A 14,729-nucleotide genomic window follows, 5' to 3' on the forward strand; every position below is an offset into this window, starting at 1 on the left:
AATTCTAAGTGCTATTATAGCAGTGGAACCCTGACAACCACAATGTTAAACGAACATACTGGCATTTCGCGAGAGCTTTTGGTTCCATGGTTGCAACATGCATCAATTGCACAGTCTTCGGTTTAGTGGTGGGCTAAAGACGTAATCCCTGTGTCTATATAATATAATTAGCCCTACTGGTTATGCGTATTGCCTCGCTGCTGTCAAGCCTTTCCGCGTGCGTCGGTAACAGAACCCCGCTTTGGTTTGCGGCTCTTCCGCTTTCATTGCTTGCGATTACATTTGATGCATCTGGATGGGCTGCAGCTCTAGCAAGTAAGTTTGCGTTCGGCGGCTAGCAGACGCGCGAGGCGCGACAAAGTTCGGTTGACAGAGTTCGCGTTGACCTCGAATTGCTGGACTCTTTGTACAAGTTAAGAAACATTAGTTGCAAGATTAGCGGGGCGGGGGCAGCAGCGCGCCAAGGTGTTGGGCAATTTTACAATTCACACTGAGGCCGCGGGAACGCCGCTCGATCTTCTTAGTACTCGAATACAATTGAAAATTGTGGTCACGTAACGACATAAGATGGTCCCCAAAAACCAACCTCAGCGTGCGCGTCCGGCCGCTCGACCAAACCCCTGTCTTCCGACCACACAACGGCGGGCCCCATCCTTCCTTCCCTGTGCCTGCCGTTACAGCGCTGCCAAGTCGACGGCACTGCCTACCGCCGCCGGCAATGGTAGTGGCAGACTGACAGCCGGCGCGCCGGGCGCTAGCAGCAGCGGCACGCCCCCAGCCAATGCCGTCCTTCCCTACTACACCCTAGCCTCGCTCGGCGGTCGGCAGGTGTTTGGCCCCTTTATCAAACTGGTCTCCTACGATGCGGATTCCGGCGAGTACCAGCTGACGGCGCTGGTGGTCTGTAGCAGCGCAGCTCAGTCCTCCATCCTAGGCGGCAGCGTGCCGCCACAGCTGGTGTGGGGCGAGGTGCCCGGCAGTGGCGCGGGCGAGGCTTGGAAGCACACGTACACCGCGGGGGCTGCGGGCGACTATGCTGTGCCGGCTGGAGCCACCAACACGGAGGAGGCGTTTGCCGTGGCAGGCAGCGCAGTGGGCGAGCGGCTGGCGGTGTGGCGCGACTGGCAGTTCTGGTGGGTGCGACGGGGGCCGGGTGGGTGCGGCAGGGGCCGGGTGGAATTGAAATTGGGAAGGGCCGACGGTGGATGTCGTAGGGGGCCGGTCGGACAGGCAAGTCGCGCCCGGAATTCAGGCATGTTAGGCACATAGGCTGGTTTGCGGTCCTACAGCTCATTGAGGATGACGGCGCGGCTGATGTGCAGGTGACTAGTGGTCGATGAAAGCGGGTGGTCCCCGGCACCGGGATAAGCTTGGCGGTACCCCTGTAGCGTTCCGTACCGGCATGCGAGTAGGGCGTGGGTCCTGCCCTCCTGACGCCTTTTCGGACCACTTGATTCATGTGCTGAACTACCCGCCAGGCGCTTCAAGCTCAATACCACCTGCGGTGCGGATCCAAAGCAGCTCAAGTACAAGGTGGGAGCAGGCGCGGCTTTGAGGGGGCGATGGGCCGTGTGGGGACAACACAAATGCAGGTTACCGTTCCCCATCGCACTCCGTCGGGAACCCTGCATCCCACCGGCGTTAGCCGCGGCATGCAACCCGCCCACGTGCTTGTCTTGAGACTAGGCCACTCCGGGAGAGAACCAAGGCCTCAACGCATCTGTAGCTGCGAGCTACGCTGCATTCACACGTCTGTATCCTTTGCCGTCCGCAGGTGGACCTAGTGCCCGGCCGTGCCTTCACCGTGTCAGTGCCGGCGCTGAGTGAGGCCTGGCACGCCGCCTTCTACTCCTGCAACGGCCTCCACAACCCACAGGACTACGGCCGCACACACGGCATCCAGCCGCTGTGGGTCGACCTCATGCGCCAGGTGGGCGAGCGTGGGCCGTGGGCGGGCGTGGGGTAGGCGGAGGCGGGACAGGGGCCGTGGGCGGGGGTTTGCAAGGGGGGGCGCGGGGCTTGGTGCGGGGCACATGTGCGTGCCCATTAGGCGCGGTCCGAAGTCTGTTACTGACAGGACTGGTGCACCCCGCCGTGGCCTATTGTGTGTATGGATGTCTTGCCGCAGCATTCGTACAGGCCCTATCACGTGTTACTGGGAGGTAAGCCACAAGCCTCAAAGCCGGGCATTACGACCTGTTTGCTTAGTTGGGGGTAAGAAGTACGAGTGCCTCTCAAGTTTGGGGTTACCTTACACCAGTCGGCATTGCCAGGCAGCGGAAATGTGTGCTGTGTCGCTCACACGAACCTGCCTTACCCTGGTCGGTTGGCTGTGCAGGCGGCGACCAGCTGTACAACGACGGCTTGTTTGAGGTACGCAGCGGCAGGCCGTACCGTATCTTACATGCATGAAACCGCGCATGCGCGTTTGGTTGGGCACGTCGTATTCCGCAACCCCCATGCAGTCCCGTCTCGAGGACCAGGGCTGGGGCCCCCAGCCGTTCGTCACCTTGCTTTACCGCGCCCCAAACTGTCTATACGGCTCCTGGCAGGGGCCCCTGCTCAAGGGCTGGGACCAGGCGCAGGACGACTCCGAGTCCGCAGCACTGGCGGCACAGCCCTTCACGGAAGCCTTGCGGGCGGAGATGGAGGAGTACTATTTCTCACACTACGCCTCGCACTTTGGGACGCAGGTGAGCGAGCGCAAGGGAAGCTGGTGGTGTTGTGGTTTTAAGGGCCTGGGCTGGGCATGCTGGACTCCAGGCCTGCTGCCGGGGCAGGCAGCGGACCGCTGGGCCGGAGGATTGCTTGCACGTGTCCATTGAGGATGTTACGCCGCGATTACGTCGTGAGAACCAGCCAGGATTTAGGGTGTGATGGGACAGGGTATGCATGATATTGTGCCGGCGAGGGCTCCCTACCCGGGTTGTCAGCCTGCACATGCCCGCTGCCCCTAAACCCCATGCCTAGCGCTTAAGCTGAACTGCTGAACGCAGCCTCGAATCACGCAAAAGCGGCCAAGATCCAGCGGGCAAAAAGGGTATACTAGGGAAGGGGCACTCGTGGGCACCTGTGGGCACCGCATTCCTGACGCGACCGGTCGTAGCCCACCCGACGCGGCGCCGACAAATCAGCTGATACGACCAATTTATTTGCCTGCGCGTTTGTTTTCAAATATATATTGTCTGTTCGTTGACTCTTGAACTGGCAAAACCAATTGCAAAAGTGTCCCTACCCGGGTTTGAGCCGGGGTCTTCACGGCCACAACGTGATGTACTAACCACTATACGATAGGGACGATTCGAAGAACCTTAGACGGGTGGTCATGCCAAGTTTATATTGTTTAGTACATATATCAAGTATTTCATGGCGTTGTCGTCCACCGCCTGCTGCCGCCTGCTAAGCGGAACTATGCGCTGTGTCCAGAACTCATGCCGGGTCACTCCGCACCGTGCACCCACCCCTCGCAGCCGATTTACACGGATGTGCTCGCCACCATCCCCTCCGTCAATACCTGGGACGACCACGACATCGTGGGTGAGTGGGGCCAGGATTGCTGCTTAGCACGGGCGCGCAATGCGGAAGCGCACGTAAGTATCGCATCAATGCACGTCGTGAAAGTTTCACTCTTTTTGCGCCGCCTGCCTGCCCACCTGCAGACGGCTGGGGCAGCTACCCGCCCCTCATCCAGAACGCGCCCATCATGCAGGGCCTGTTCGCAGCCTCCAAATACTTCTACCTCCTCTTCCAGCAGTGAGTCATAAATAAAAGCGCGCCAGCTAGCTCCAGCACCAGTCACAATGCGAGAGGCCTTGCGGGGCGTCGGACTTTCTGTAATCTCACTTCACGCACTGACCCGAACGCGACTCCTTCCCTTCTTGCGCCCCCGTGCCTTCCCGCCGCTGCCCCGCGTCAGCCACACGACGCAGGAGCGGCTGGCCGCTGACGGCTACTGGTGCGACTCAAGCAGCCAGCTGGTGCAGCTGGGCGCCTCCACCGCACTGGTGGTGCCGGACCAGCGCACCTTCCGGACACAGGTGCGGGCGGGGCCGTGGAGTAGTGGTGTGCGTAGGGTGGCGGGGTGCCTGCTGGGCGGCATCGTGGGCCAACCATGCCAAAACGGAGCTCACTACGTGCAAAGCAAGCCGAGAATGGGGTTCGGGAGCCGCCTGGGGGCCGAAGTCGTCCGTAGGAGCTCCCAAGCATGCACAACCACCTACACAACCACCTTGACGAACCCAGGCGAAAGCATGCGCGCATCTTGCCTTTCCATGCGTGGCGCCTGATGCCGCTGCTCCCCTGCTACCGCTGCCGCCCCCCTACCCATGTGACTGCTGCTGCCGCCCGCCCGCAGCACAACTGCCTGCCGCCCGGTTACCTGGAGCGGCTGGGGTCGGAGCTGCGGTCGCTGCCCGCCTCCACCCGTCACGTGGTCGTGATGCTGGCGGGACCCATCCTGTACCCGTCGCTGCCGGTGCAGGCGACGCTGCAGGTGGGCCGGGTGGGTGCATGGGCGGGCGGATGCTAGGGACGTCGTGCCGAGCTTGTTGGGGTGCAGATGAGATTCGGCTGTGCTTGCTTCTCGTGCACGGCCCGCCTGGTTGCTGCGGCTGCTGCACTGCAAGGGCGGGCTCAGCGGGCTGTTCTAGCTGTTCATTGCTAACCTGTTGCTGCTTTCTGCTGCTGCAGAAGCTGGATAACGTGGCCACCGGCTCCGACTTGTTGTCGGTGGTTATGCAGAAGACCGGGCTGGCGTCAAAGGTGCGCACACGATCAATATACATATCAATACACACGCACACAGCCCTAGTGGGGTTGGGTAGGAAGATGCCAGTGCGTTTGTCGACATGTTCACGTGCTCACGTTGCCCGCCACCGCGCCTGCTGCGTGCTGTTGCAGATCACCAAGCGCTTTGGCATGGTCTTCATTCTTGATGGTGAGACCATGTTACCGTCTCGGCATACAGGAGATGGGTGAGGGTTTGGCCCTATCAGAAGCCAATCGCTTTCCAGGTCCGGTTCACACCCTACTTGCTCAAAGGTCCCCTCGCCTGCCCCCTGCTGCAGATATCATCGACCAATGGAGTGCGAGCCAGCACGTGGGCGAGAAAGCTGCCCTGCTGCGGCTGCTGGTGGTGGGTCGGGCCGGGCTGTGGGCAGCTAGGTAGCGAAGCCAAACAGTAAACAACACGGGACACTGCTTGGTGCGTGTGGCTTGTTGATGCGGCGTCCGTTCTGTTGTCGTTCAGCTCATACAGACCTATGCTGCCTGTATCGTCATCCACACCTCTCGCGCCGCACGTCAGCTGCAACAGCACGTTCACTTGCTGACACACGGTATGTGTCTGCGCCCGCCGCCTTATATGCCGGCGTCACTGCTGCAGTCTGTGGCGGACGAGAAGCAGATGCGCTTCTCGGTGCTGTCGGGCGACGTGCACTGCGCCGGCTACGGCATGTTCCACAGCCGCCCCGCCGACGTGAAGCCGGACGACGCCGAGGAAGTGCCGCTGCCGCCCGCCGACACACGCATTGCCGACGCCGGCTTCATTCCCCAGGTGCGGGGCGTGTGGCGGTGATGGGCCTTTGGCTCCGCGTCAGATGGGCCACTGTATAGAGCTCAGGTGCCTGCTTGCGTGCCACGGCCTCTCAACACAGCCTATGAGTAAAATCACGCACCGCTCACCGCCCATACCCGGCCTACGTGCCACTCGCACAGATTATCAGCTCGGCCATTGCCAACATCCCGCCGCCGGGGCCACTGCTCAAGTCGCTGTGCGTGTGTGGGCGCAAGCCGGAGGCCGTGCCTCACTATCAGGTGCGATGCGGCTCCCTCGCTGCTGCCGGTGTGAGCGGGCCGAAAAGCTTGGTTCTGTGCCGTACTACTGTGCTCTTCGTTACCCTTTTACACACATGGCATCAACAATGCGGCAACGACAACGGACCTGAATGTCTCCGTCCGCTACCATACGTGGACTGACGTCTGCCGCGCAGGAGCTGGTCCAGCGCATGTTCCCGCTGTTCGGCCCGGCCAACGACGTGGACAGTCTTTTGTTGGGGCGCCGCAACTGGTGAGCCATGGAGGTGGCGGCGGGGCTCGGGAGAGAGGCAGGGGGTGAGCAAGAGATGTACGGCGTCGCGAGGAAGCAAATCCAGCGTATCCAGCGTATCGCGGAAATGTTAGATGGCAAGAGGGTGGAGGTAAAGGTGGGCACAACAATCAGCCAGAGGCGCACGGCAGGATGTAATTGTCATCAGACGTGCTCCGCGGGAATACAAGGAAGGCATCGGCAAGGGAGGGGTTGTGCGGTGTGCAAGGGGGCCGCATGTCGGCATGAAGGCGTGGCGAGTGGTCAGCAGCGCGAGATGAGGCGGGGCGACGTACGGAGGCCGGGCAGGGCTCGCAATGCTCATGGCGTGCGCCTTGTGCTCCTGCTGATCCCTACCTGCCTGCCTGCAGGTGCGATGTGGTGTGCGGCGCCTCGGGCGGCTCACTGGACTTCACACTGCGGGCGGAGTGCGAGATGGGCGGCGAGGAGGTGCGCGCGGGGCCACGTGAGCTAGCAGAGTGGATGGGGTCGGTGGCAGATGGTAGGCATGCTGCCGAGGGCCACCGCGCCGCCTGGCCCCAGCTGGTCATGTGGGTCTGGCAGGTCACCTGTACGCGTGGTTGGTCCCATCCCCATACACCACCAGAGGGAATGAACTCCTGCACCACCCATGCACATACGTATGCAGGTCAACGTCTTCACTATTCGCGTGCCGCCCCTGCTGCGGTTCTGGCAGCAGCAGTAGTGAGCGCTCGTGCAGGGCCGCACATGCGTGCGTGCGATGAACTGTTGCGCCCGGGCGTCCATCCGGATTTAACTTCATACACTCGCCACACCGCCGCACCAGTTCCATATCATGCTGTTGGTGTACGCCGGTGATAAACTCAACCAGATCATCTGTCCCAGAAGAAGAGGGGATCGGCGGGTCGCCTCCGCCTCGAAGCAACCCCGTTGGCGCCTTAGCGTTAGACTGCGTGCGGGTTTAAGTGTCTTATTACCGTGTGAGTGAGTTCAGTATGGGTGCGCATGCATGTGGGTGTTTGTGTGTGGGCTCAATGTGCATGTGGATGCGACGTGATTGCCTACGCCTCTTGCGCGAGCTGCACCAACCGTATCTATCTTCATCTGGTCACTGGCGGTGCTGAAATGGCACCTTGGCCACCTTGCTGGGTATAATAGCGTATCGCGTTCGTCCTGTTTCCCATGGCAATGGGCGTTGGGGGGCCGTGGGCTCAGCCCACTTGCTAGGGAAAACCACGGCCACAAGTGGTGACACGGCCACGGCAATTTTTAGGCTGAGCCCCCCGAGCGCAGCGATTCGTTCATCCGGTTCGTTCGTCCGAACTCAATACTGGCGCAAACCGCAAGTGGCACACAATAGTATTCGGGTAAGGACTACTGATTGCCAATTGAAATGAACGTACGTCAAACGTAATTCTCTGTTGGGGATGCATGTGGGGTGTTGATGGATGAGGGCTGGTGCAGGCACAGGCCTGCAATTGTGTTTACAGCAGGCAGCGCACCTGTGGTGTGCGCGAACAGATGAGCGCGGTAAGGATTCGGGATGAGCCCGGCACTTGGTTGCTGCGGTAGGTTAGGTCGGGACTCAGGAGGGATGTGCAGCAGCAGAGCTCATGCGCTGGGCCTAATTGGAGTGTGTGTAAGGGGGCCGGCTGCTTGCGGCTGCTCTGGCACAGCACACTGGCATGCAAGTGCATGGGCGTGATGTTTTCGGGCATAGCTCTTGCAGCACAGCGCAAGCCACGCACCGTCAGGGATACGGTAGTCGTGAAGTGATCAAGCATAGGACGCAGGGACGGTCTGTGGAGACGCATTATTACAGCGTCGTGCGCGCCTGTCATACATGCAGCTTGGCGTGGCTAGCCATACGTGTCACACACTATTGTCCAGGAAGGTTCGAGTGACTAGTAACGTTTTCATGCGTGCAATCACTGCCGTCAATGCAAGCCAGCCTGCGTGCTACAGTACCTGGGTACCTGGGGAACTCAAGCGCACCATGCGTGCCACGTACCCTGGTACGTGGGTACCGGCAGACCGCCTTCCACTTACTTTGCACAGGATGCTTGCGCCTAACTACCTACCACAGCCAAACGCCCCTTATGAACGCAGGTATGAACACCCAGCCGTATAAAACAAAGCTCACCGTGCATGTACAACCGAAGCATATCAAGGAATGGGTGTTCCGTTAACCCCACCGTCCAGGACGCCATCATAATGCATCAGTCTGCACCCAGCTTTGAAAACATGAATAAGACGCATACATGCTTGTATATATGTAATTGTGTATTGAGGCGTCATCGTTACGATAATTTCCATTCCTTTCCAGTACAGTTGCATGTTCCTTGTTACGCACGAACTCCGATGTCTTTCGTTCTTTGCCTTGCCCGCACGCCGCAGCCAGCCCTCACTCAACCTAGCCCACACGACATGTTTTGCACGCAGCCAGCCGCACCGCACGTGCGTGCTGCCGTACGTGCAACGGCTCTGGGCCGCGGCAGCGGCGGCGCTGTCCCTATTTACTTGAGCTGCCCCTGCGCCTGCAGCGTCGCCGCCCACCTGCTAATGCCCACCCAGCCACAGGTGCCTGTGACGGAGCCCCACGCCGCCGCCTCCATCTCCGCGCACACGCGGCCGCCTGCCGGCTGCTGCTGCTGCTGCCCCGGACCATCTCTTGCCTTCTCACCGCCAACTGCAACCACCCCCTGCTGCCGCTGCAGCAGCTGCTGCTCCATGACGCTGGTCACGTTCCACGAGTGCCGCGCCGTCAGCTGCGACGCCAGCTGCGGCCCCATGGTGGTCCGCAGCGCCTCCGCCGCCGCCCGCTGCGCGTAGCGCACCAACTCCTTTGCAGCTGCTCCCGACAGCAGCAGCTTGCGGTGGTGCGCGCCGCGACTGCGGCGGTGCGCGTGCAGCGCCGCGCCGCGCGCCTCCATCACAGCCGACTGGTAGCGCTGCTGGGTGCCGCTGTCGGCGGTGGCCTGCTGGGTGCCCGTGACGTGCGCGGTGATGGCCTGCTGCTCGGCGGCCCGGGCCACTAGTGCGGAGCCGCGCGCGGAGCCCGTGTTGCCCGGGCACGCCTGTGCCTCCATGCGCGCGGCCGTGTCCCACACCACCAGGTCCAGCTTGGAGAACAGCTGCGGGGGAAGGCAGGGGCAATCAAGGAGTAGGGGTTGAGACAGGGGGTTAGGTACGGATTCCGCACGCGGTGTGACGCGGATTTCCGCCGGCACGGAGTTGCAGTCCAGCATGAATCTATGACCTGGCAGGGCCTGGTATCCATTTTTGAAGGGGATGTTGGCTTCTGCTGGCTTCGCTCACTCGCTACTGCTGCTGAAACCCGCTGGATCGCCCACCGGCAACAGCTCATCCTCCTCTCACCTGCGCGTAGCGGTATGCGACGTCATCCAGCGGCGTGTGTCGTGCCTCCAGCACGGCCAGGTCAGCAGGCAGCAGCTCTCCCAGCTGAACCTGCAGGTACCAATGGACGTGTGTGCGCACACGATAGCAAGGAGTTGCGTAAGCGGTGGTGACTCGGGACTAAGAATGCGGCAACGTCTGCGCATATGCACGGATGCCACGGTGTGTGGTGCGGAAGCTGCACCTGCCTGTTCCATGCCCGCCACCTCCCCCGCCCCGCGCGGCCAACCGGCAAAGCGGCATCTCTGCTAGTCGCTGTACACACGCACCCAACTCCATACCGTAGCACCCCGCAGGCCGGCACACACGCACCTGCACCTGTGTCTCAAGGCTCTCGGCGCTCACGCGCTTGCGCACACGGTCCAGAGGGTAGGGCCAGCCCAGGCCGCGCTCAATGTGTGGCCGGTTCGCCTCCCCCTCCTCCAGCGCCATCACCACATCAAACTGCTGCAGCATCAACCGGGCCGCACTGGCCAGCTTGGCTGTGGCCACTTCGTCTCCCGTGAGGCCGTTCATGGTTGCAGCGGTGATGGAGGTGTTTACGGCGGGCAAATCAGCGGCGGCCCAGAAGCGCGCGGCACGCGGCAGCGCGCCGACCGGTAACCGAAACACGGCCTCACCAAGCAAGGACCTGCTGCCATGGAGGCATGAGATGCGGCGCGTGGGCGAGCGAATTTCGTGGCAGCGCCAACAACGTGAGGTTATGAGTGGCAGTGCCAACAACGAACAGCGCAACGAAACTTCGCAGCGCGCTGGTGGATTCTGGGGTGCCGCGCGCACGCAGTGGCGGCACACCAGCGGTTGCACACGCACATGTAAACGTACCGGGTCAGGTAGTTGTCAAAGGGGAAGGGCGCGATCCGGTCCCAGTCTGCCGCACGGCTCACGGCGCCGCCCGGCCGGAACGCGGCGTCCGAGCCGTCCGCCATTAGGTTCACAAAATGCGGCAGCATGTAGTGCATGTGTGACACCATGCGGGCGCGCGGCTCCCTGCGTCGAGGGCGCGGCGGCACGGCGCGAGTGCTAACGCGCGCACTGTGAGGTGTACGAAACTCCTATCAGCGCAGCTGGTGTCATGGCGCACGCACAGGCACAGCAGTGTGATGACTACTTCTACCGGTGCGTTTTGCGTCCGCAAAACCTACCCACACGCACCTTGCAAACAGCGCCATGCATGCACAACGCACCTGACGACAATGGTGTTGAGCAGCTCCGGGCACATGAAGGTGTCACGTGGGCTGTCCTGGCCGCCATACAGCGTGTACTCGTTGGCGGCGAATTGGAGGAAGCGGCCAGACATGGTCGCGAGGCGGGCGCGGCAGTAGCCTGCACGGCCAGGGTCGTTTCCAAAGCTGTGAGGCTTGCGCGCGCCGGTGTCCGACCACCTGCAAGGTACGGATGGATATGTCAACGTACGTACCGTTTCGGTCCCCCACGCCAAAAGCGTTAGTAGTTCCTTGCACACTGCCATGCGACAGCCGGAGCTCACTGCCAAGCGAACAAAGCCAGATTACCCACCCATCCATTACGGAAGGTTTGGGGTTCTTGTCCAGACCCAACACGCGCTTTGCCACGGCTCCGTCCAGCCACCGTGGCCGGTCATCCCAGGGCGCGGGCAGCAACCCGTTGTCACCGCGGTTGGTGCAGGCGCAGCCATTGTACTCTGCAGGTGCGCAATACCGCCGAAAAAACAGGGGGCGATCGAGTCCGGTTGTGCACACCCGTGCGTACCGTAGTGCCGCCGTGGGACCCAAGTCAAGGGGCACACGCAGTCATGCACACTGCGCGCAACCGACTGCGTGCAACCCAGTGCGTGCAACCCATTGCGTGCAACCCACGGCACGTCGCACACACACACACACACACACACACGCACGCACGCACGCGCACATATACACACACACGCACTACACGCACGCACACACACACACACACACACACACACACACACACACACACACACACACACAGGACCCAGGTTGCGTACACGGCATATCACACGGCATAGCACTCGCACGCCGTGCACGCACGCACCTGAGAGCACCGTGAACGAGGTGCCGCCGCTCTTGCTGACGTGCAGGTGCTCCACGCCCTGCTTGCGCATGGCGCCGTCGCGGTGCAGCGAGTACAGCTGCGCGCGTAGATAGGGGGCAGGGTGCGGCAGCATGAGGCACAGTCAAGCAAGCAAGGATCTTGGGTCATAAAGCAGCGCTGAGCTGCATTGCGATGGGTACGGTGTTGCAGCAAGGCCGGCCCCGCAGGACGCCTACCTGGCCCAGCAGCAGTAGCACCTTGGCATCAACCTCGGCGCTCCAGGCGCCCGGCTGCCAGCTGCCACTGCCACTACTGCTGTTGCTGGCATCAGCAGTGGCGCGTGTGTCGCGCTCCAAGGCCGCCTGCTGTTGGGCGGGGAGTGCGTCCAGCAGCAGCGCTGCGGCAGCCAGCGCCGCCAGCACGGAACGCCGCGCGAGCGGGAAGGACTGCAGGCACGCAAGTAGGCACATGCACAGCAGGGAGCGGTTTGGTGCTTGTTGGGATGTTAATGCAAGTCATCCAACCAGGACATGCCGCCAGCCAGCCATCGAGCTGTGTGCTTGTAGTGCTTGCGCCCATACGCCAGCGCGCAGTCTGCTTGCGCACACATGCAGCCACATGCACTCCACGCACACACCTGGGAAATGCCCACCGCCGTGGCCCTCGTGCCAACCTCAATGGACTTGAACTCCCGCTGGATAACGCCCACAAACGCATTGAGCTCGTGCTGAAGCTGCTGTGCGCCCCAATCAGCAGAAGTGCCAGCAGCGCCCGAGCTCTCCGGCTGATCTTGCACGCCAACAGCGGCGGGCCCTGTGCCACCCGTCACTTGCCGCAGCAGCCGCGTTAGAGCGGCCGGGGCGGGGGCTCGGGGCCCAAGCGACAGGCCGGCTGATGCAGCCCCAGGGGATGCGGCCGCCAGCAGCTGTAGCTTTTGAGCAAAGGCGGCTGTAGCAGCCAGTATGCGAGCCGAGTTTGCTGGAGCCTGCTCCACCAGCTCTGGCACAGTGGTGAGGAAGGGCTTCCACCCCGCGGCGCCTCCGCCGCCGCTGCTACGGCTGCCACTGCTGCTGCTGCCCCACAGCGGTGTCGGCTGCTGAGGCGGCGGCAGTAGCAGCTCTGCGGGGGATGCCGCTGTCACCAGCAGCATGCCCCACATCTCACGGGTCGCGGCAATGCTGCATTCCTCGTTGGGACCCCCATTTCTGCGATCATCAGGCGTGCCGCCTTCTTTACTACTGCTGCTGACGGTGCTGCCAACTCCCCTGCTCCGATCGTTTGGTATGCACGAGCACACATCGCCGCCGAGAAAGCTTGTAGAGAGTTTTTGGCCACATCCACACGATGTGGTATGCAAGCCGCCCGCAAACCCCCACACCGTCGCCAGCAGCTGCCGCTGGGCAGGCGGGGTGCTACTGCTGCTGCTGCTGCTAGCGCCTCCGCTGACGTGGCTGGTGCCGCTGGGGGAATCGCGCTTTTCGGCCTGCTGTTGGCACGGCGCAACAGCGGTGTCCCCAACGCGCGCCGTACGGCTGCCAGCTGTTGCCGTCCACGACGAGGGCATTATTGCCATGTGCCCCCTGACAGGGAGGCCGAGCCGGCCTTGGAAAAACGCCAGTGAGCGTGCGCCCCCCATGACCAGAAGCAGTACTACGCCCGTTAGGACAAGAAGGGAAAGCGAGGCGAGCAGAAGCCGGAACCACCTGCCCTGTCGACTAGCTGCATGACGCCGTGTATCACAGCAGTGGCTGCGGCAGGCCCCAGATGGCGAGGCGGCCATCCCTTGAAGCTCACTACTGCTCTGCTGCTCATGCCCGCCGCCACGATGGGCTATCCCAGGGCTTAGCGTGCTAATTTCGGAGTAATGCAGCGCCATGCTCATGATAGACTGTATACAGCATCTAGCTTAAGGCCGCCGGCTGCATAGCTACGAACGGTCAGAGTGAGAAGCTGAAGCGGCAATGGCCCAACGAGTGCCACTGCAGGCCGCTGCAGCGCCTAGCATCTTGCACAAAATATAGTTTCAAGTCGTTCGTGCTGCTGCTCTTGCAGAGCGGCTTCAGCATTCAGCCACGGTCGAAAGCACTCACAACTGGTGAAACGGATTTGCGCAAGCAAGACAGTAGTCGTGTAATGTAACTGGTATCATGAGCGTCTTCCTTACGACCGCGCTGCATTATCGGTGGCCCTCAAGAGACATGCCTCGCGCGAAACTGCTTGTACTACGTTGTACCTCGTTCGCCAAGGAAAGAGCAAATGCATAAGAATATGATCAAGCTCCAGTAACGTGTAATAGGAGTTATTATCGTTAGCCCCGAGCGTCAGTTCTCGTATACGGTGCAGAATGCGAACTACTTGGCAGGCTGAATTCACCAGGGGGGCTGTGACGGGCGATGCTAACAATCATGCGTTTTATCTCAACCTGCATCTTTGACATTAGGGTGAGGTCTCACAGCCAAACGCGCAAAACTGTCACGCACGTGCACTCACGTGCACGGTGCAGGCTCCCTGGTCCGCCTTGTTAGCGAGTAAGCACCACAACGTCTGACCGTGCGCAGGTAGCACATCGAATAGAGATTCAGGGCATTGGCGCCAGCCCGTAACAACTTCCTCACCGGCGACTTCCCAATACGGTACCCCGTGCTGGGAATGAAGGTGAGCAGGCAGGTCCACGTTGTGCGGGTATCAGGGTGTGCCTTGAAAACTTATAGGGGTGCCACTAACCTTGCGGTTGGGCAGCGGAGCTACCACACAGCCCAAGCGGAGCGCTGGTGGCGCACGCACCCATCTGCATCCCTTGGCCCTTGGGTACAGTTAAGAGTGTTGGGAGCGCATCGATGGGCCACAGTCACACAGTGGGTGCATACCCGCACATATGGACGCAGGCTACCGCTTCACTCCGGCATTACGGCATACCGCTTTGCTCAGACCCAATAAGTGTTCCCCAGTCACGGGAAAAGGGGCTGAGCCCCTCCACAGTCTGAGGCCGAACAACCTCATCGCCCGGACATAGCCGGGGTCGGGGATGGGGGATGGGGGCGGGGTCGGGGATGAGTCGATGAGAGCCCCCATCCCCCGGGACCCCTCGAGTCCTTGACCCCGCCCCACATTGCTGATTCGAGGGGAGGCAGGCGTATTAAGCACAGCGCCCCCGTCCTTGCTGAAAATGCTGATACAGCAGGCGCGCCAAGTCCCACATGCACTGCACAAA

General features: G+C 61.5%; 2 protein-coding genes across 3 annotated transcripts; one reads left to right on the forward strand and one right to left on the reverse strand.

The window, feature by feature from the left end:
* Window positions 1-86: 86 nt before the first annotated feature.
* CHLRE_01g044900v5 (uncharacterized protein) lies at window positions 87-8,007 on the forward strand. Of its 2 annotated transcripts, none has more exons than XM_043058864.1 (19): window positions 87-315; window positions 681-1,133; window positions 1,479-1,533; window positions 1,775-1,930; window positions 2,129-2,162; window positions 2,339-2,373; window positions 2,553-2,693; window positions 3,471-3,537; window positions 3,660-3,753; window positions 3,917-4,037; window positions 4,355-4,492; window positions 4,690-4,761; window positions 4,900-4,936; window positions 5,067-5,134; window positions 5,384-5,554; window positions 5,716-5,814; window positions 5,991-6,067; window positions 6,457-6,535; window positions 6,735-8,007. In XM_043058864.1, exons 1-19 carry the CDS (start codon window positions 296-298, stop codon window positions 6,789-6,791), a joined length of 1,974 nt encoding a protein of 657 aa, XP_042928778.1. In that variant the 5' UTR covers window positions 87-295; the 3' UTR covers window positions 6,792-8,007. The 2 variants fall into 2 exon arrangements, with proteins under 2 accessions (XP_042928778.1, XP_042928779.1); XM_043058865.1 differs by having other exon boundaries at window positions 192-315.
* Window positions 8,008-8,010: 3 nt separating this feature from the next.
* CHLRE_01g044950v5 (uncharacterized protein) lies at window positions 8,011-13,846 on the reverse strand. The gene is made up of 10 exons (XM_043058866.1): window positions 12,897-13,846; window positions 12,156-12,614; window positions 11,755-11,964; window positions 11,519-11,615; window positions 11,003-11,147; window positions 10,672-10,869; window positions 10,310-10,474; window positions 9,797-10,115; window positions 9,446-9,535; window positions 8,011-9,201 (listed from the first exon to the last, which is right to left on the reverse strand). Exons 1-10 carry the CDS (start codon window positions 13,080-13,082, stop codon window positions 8,584-8,586), a joined length of 2,487 nt encoding a protein of 828 aa, XP_042928780.1. The 5' UTR covers window positions 13,083-13,846; the 3' UTR covers window positions 8,011-8,583.
* Window positions 13,847-14,729: the final 883 nt, after the last annotated feature.

This window comes from Chlamydomonas reinhardtii, chromosome 1, assembly GCF_000002595.2.
Source record: "Chlamydomonas reinhardtii strain CC-503 cw92 mt+ chromosome 1, whole genome shotgun sequence".
Classification (NCBI taxonomy): Eukaryota; Viridiplantae; Chlorophyta; class Chlorophyceae; order Chlamydomonadales; family Chlamydomonadaceae; genus Chlamydomonas; species Chlamydomonas reinhardtii.

Excerpts from the sequence above, each read along its gene's own strand:
- CHLRE_01g044900v5 (XM_043058864.1), top strand. The coding sequence starts at position 296 with ATGGGCTGCAGCTCTAGCAA. Across the intron at positions 316-680 it reads ATGGGCTGCAGCTCTAGCAA|CGCTGCCAAGTCGACGGCAC; the intron begins GTAAGTTTGCGT and ends CTGCCGTTACAG. Across the intron at positions 4,937-5,066 it reads CATGGTCTTCATTCTTGATG|ATATCATCGACCAATGGAGT; the intron begins GTGAGACCATGT and ends CCCCTGCTGCAG.
- CHLRE_01g044950v5 (XM_043058866.1), bottom strand. The coding sequence starts at position 13,082 with ATGCCCTCGTCGTGGACGGCAACAGCTGGCAGCCGTACGGCGCGCGTT. Across the intron at positions 11,148-11,518 it reads CTCGTTCACGGTGCTCTCAG|AGTACAATGGCTGCGCCTGC; the intron begins GTGCGTGCGTGC and ends GCGCACCTGCAG. Across the intron at positions 10,116-10,309 it reads TTTGACAACTACCTGACCCG|GTCCTTGCTTGGTGAGGCCG; the intron begins GTACGTTTACAT and ends CCATGGCAGCAG.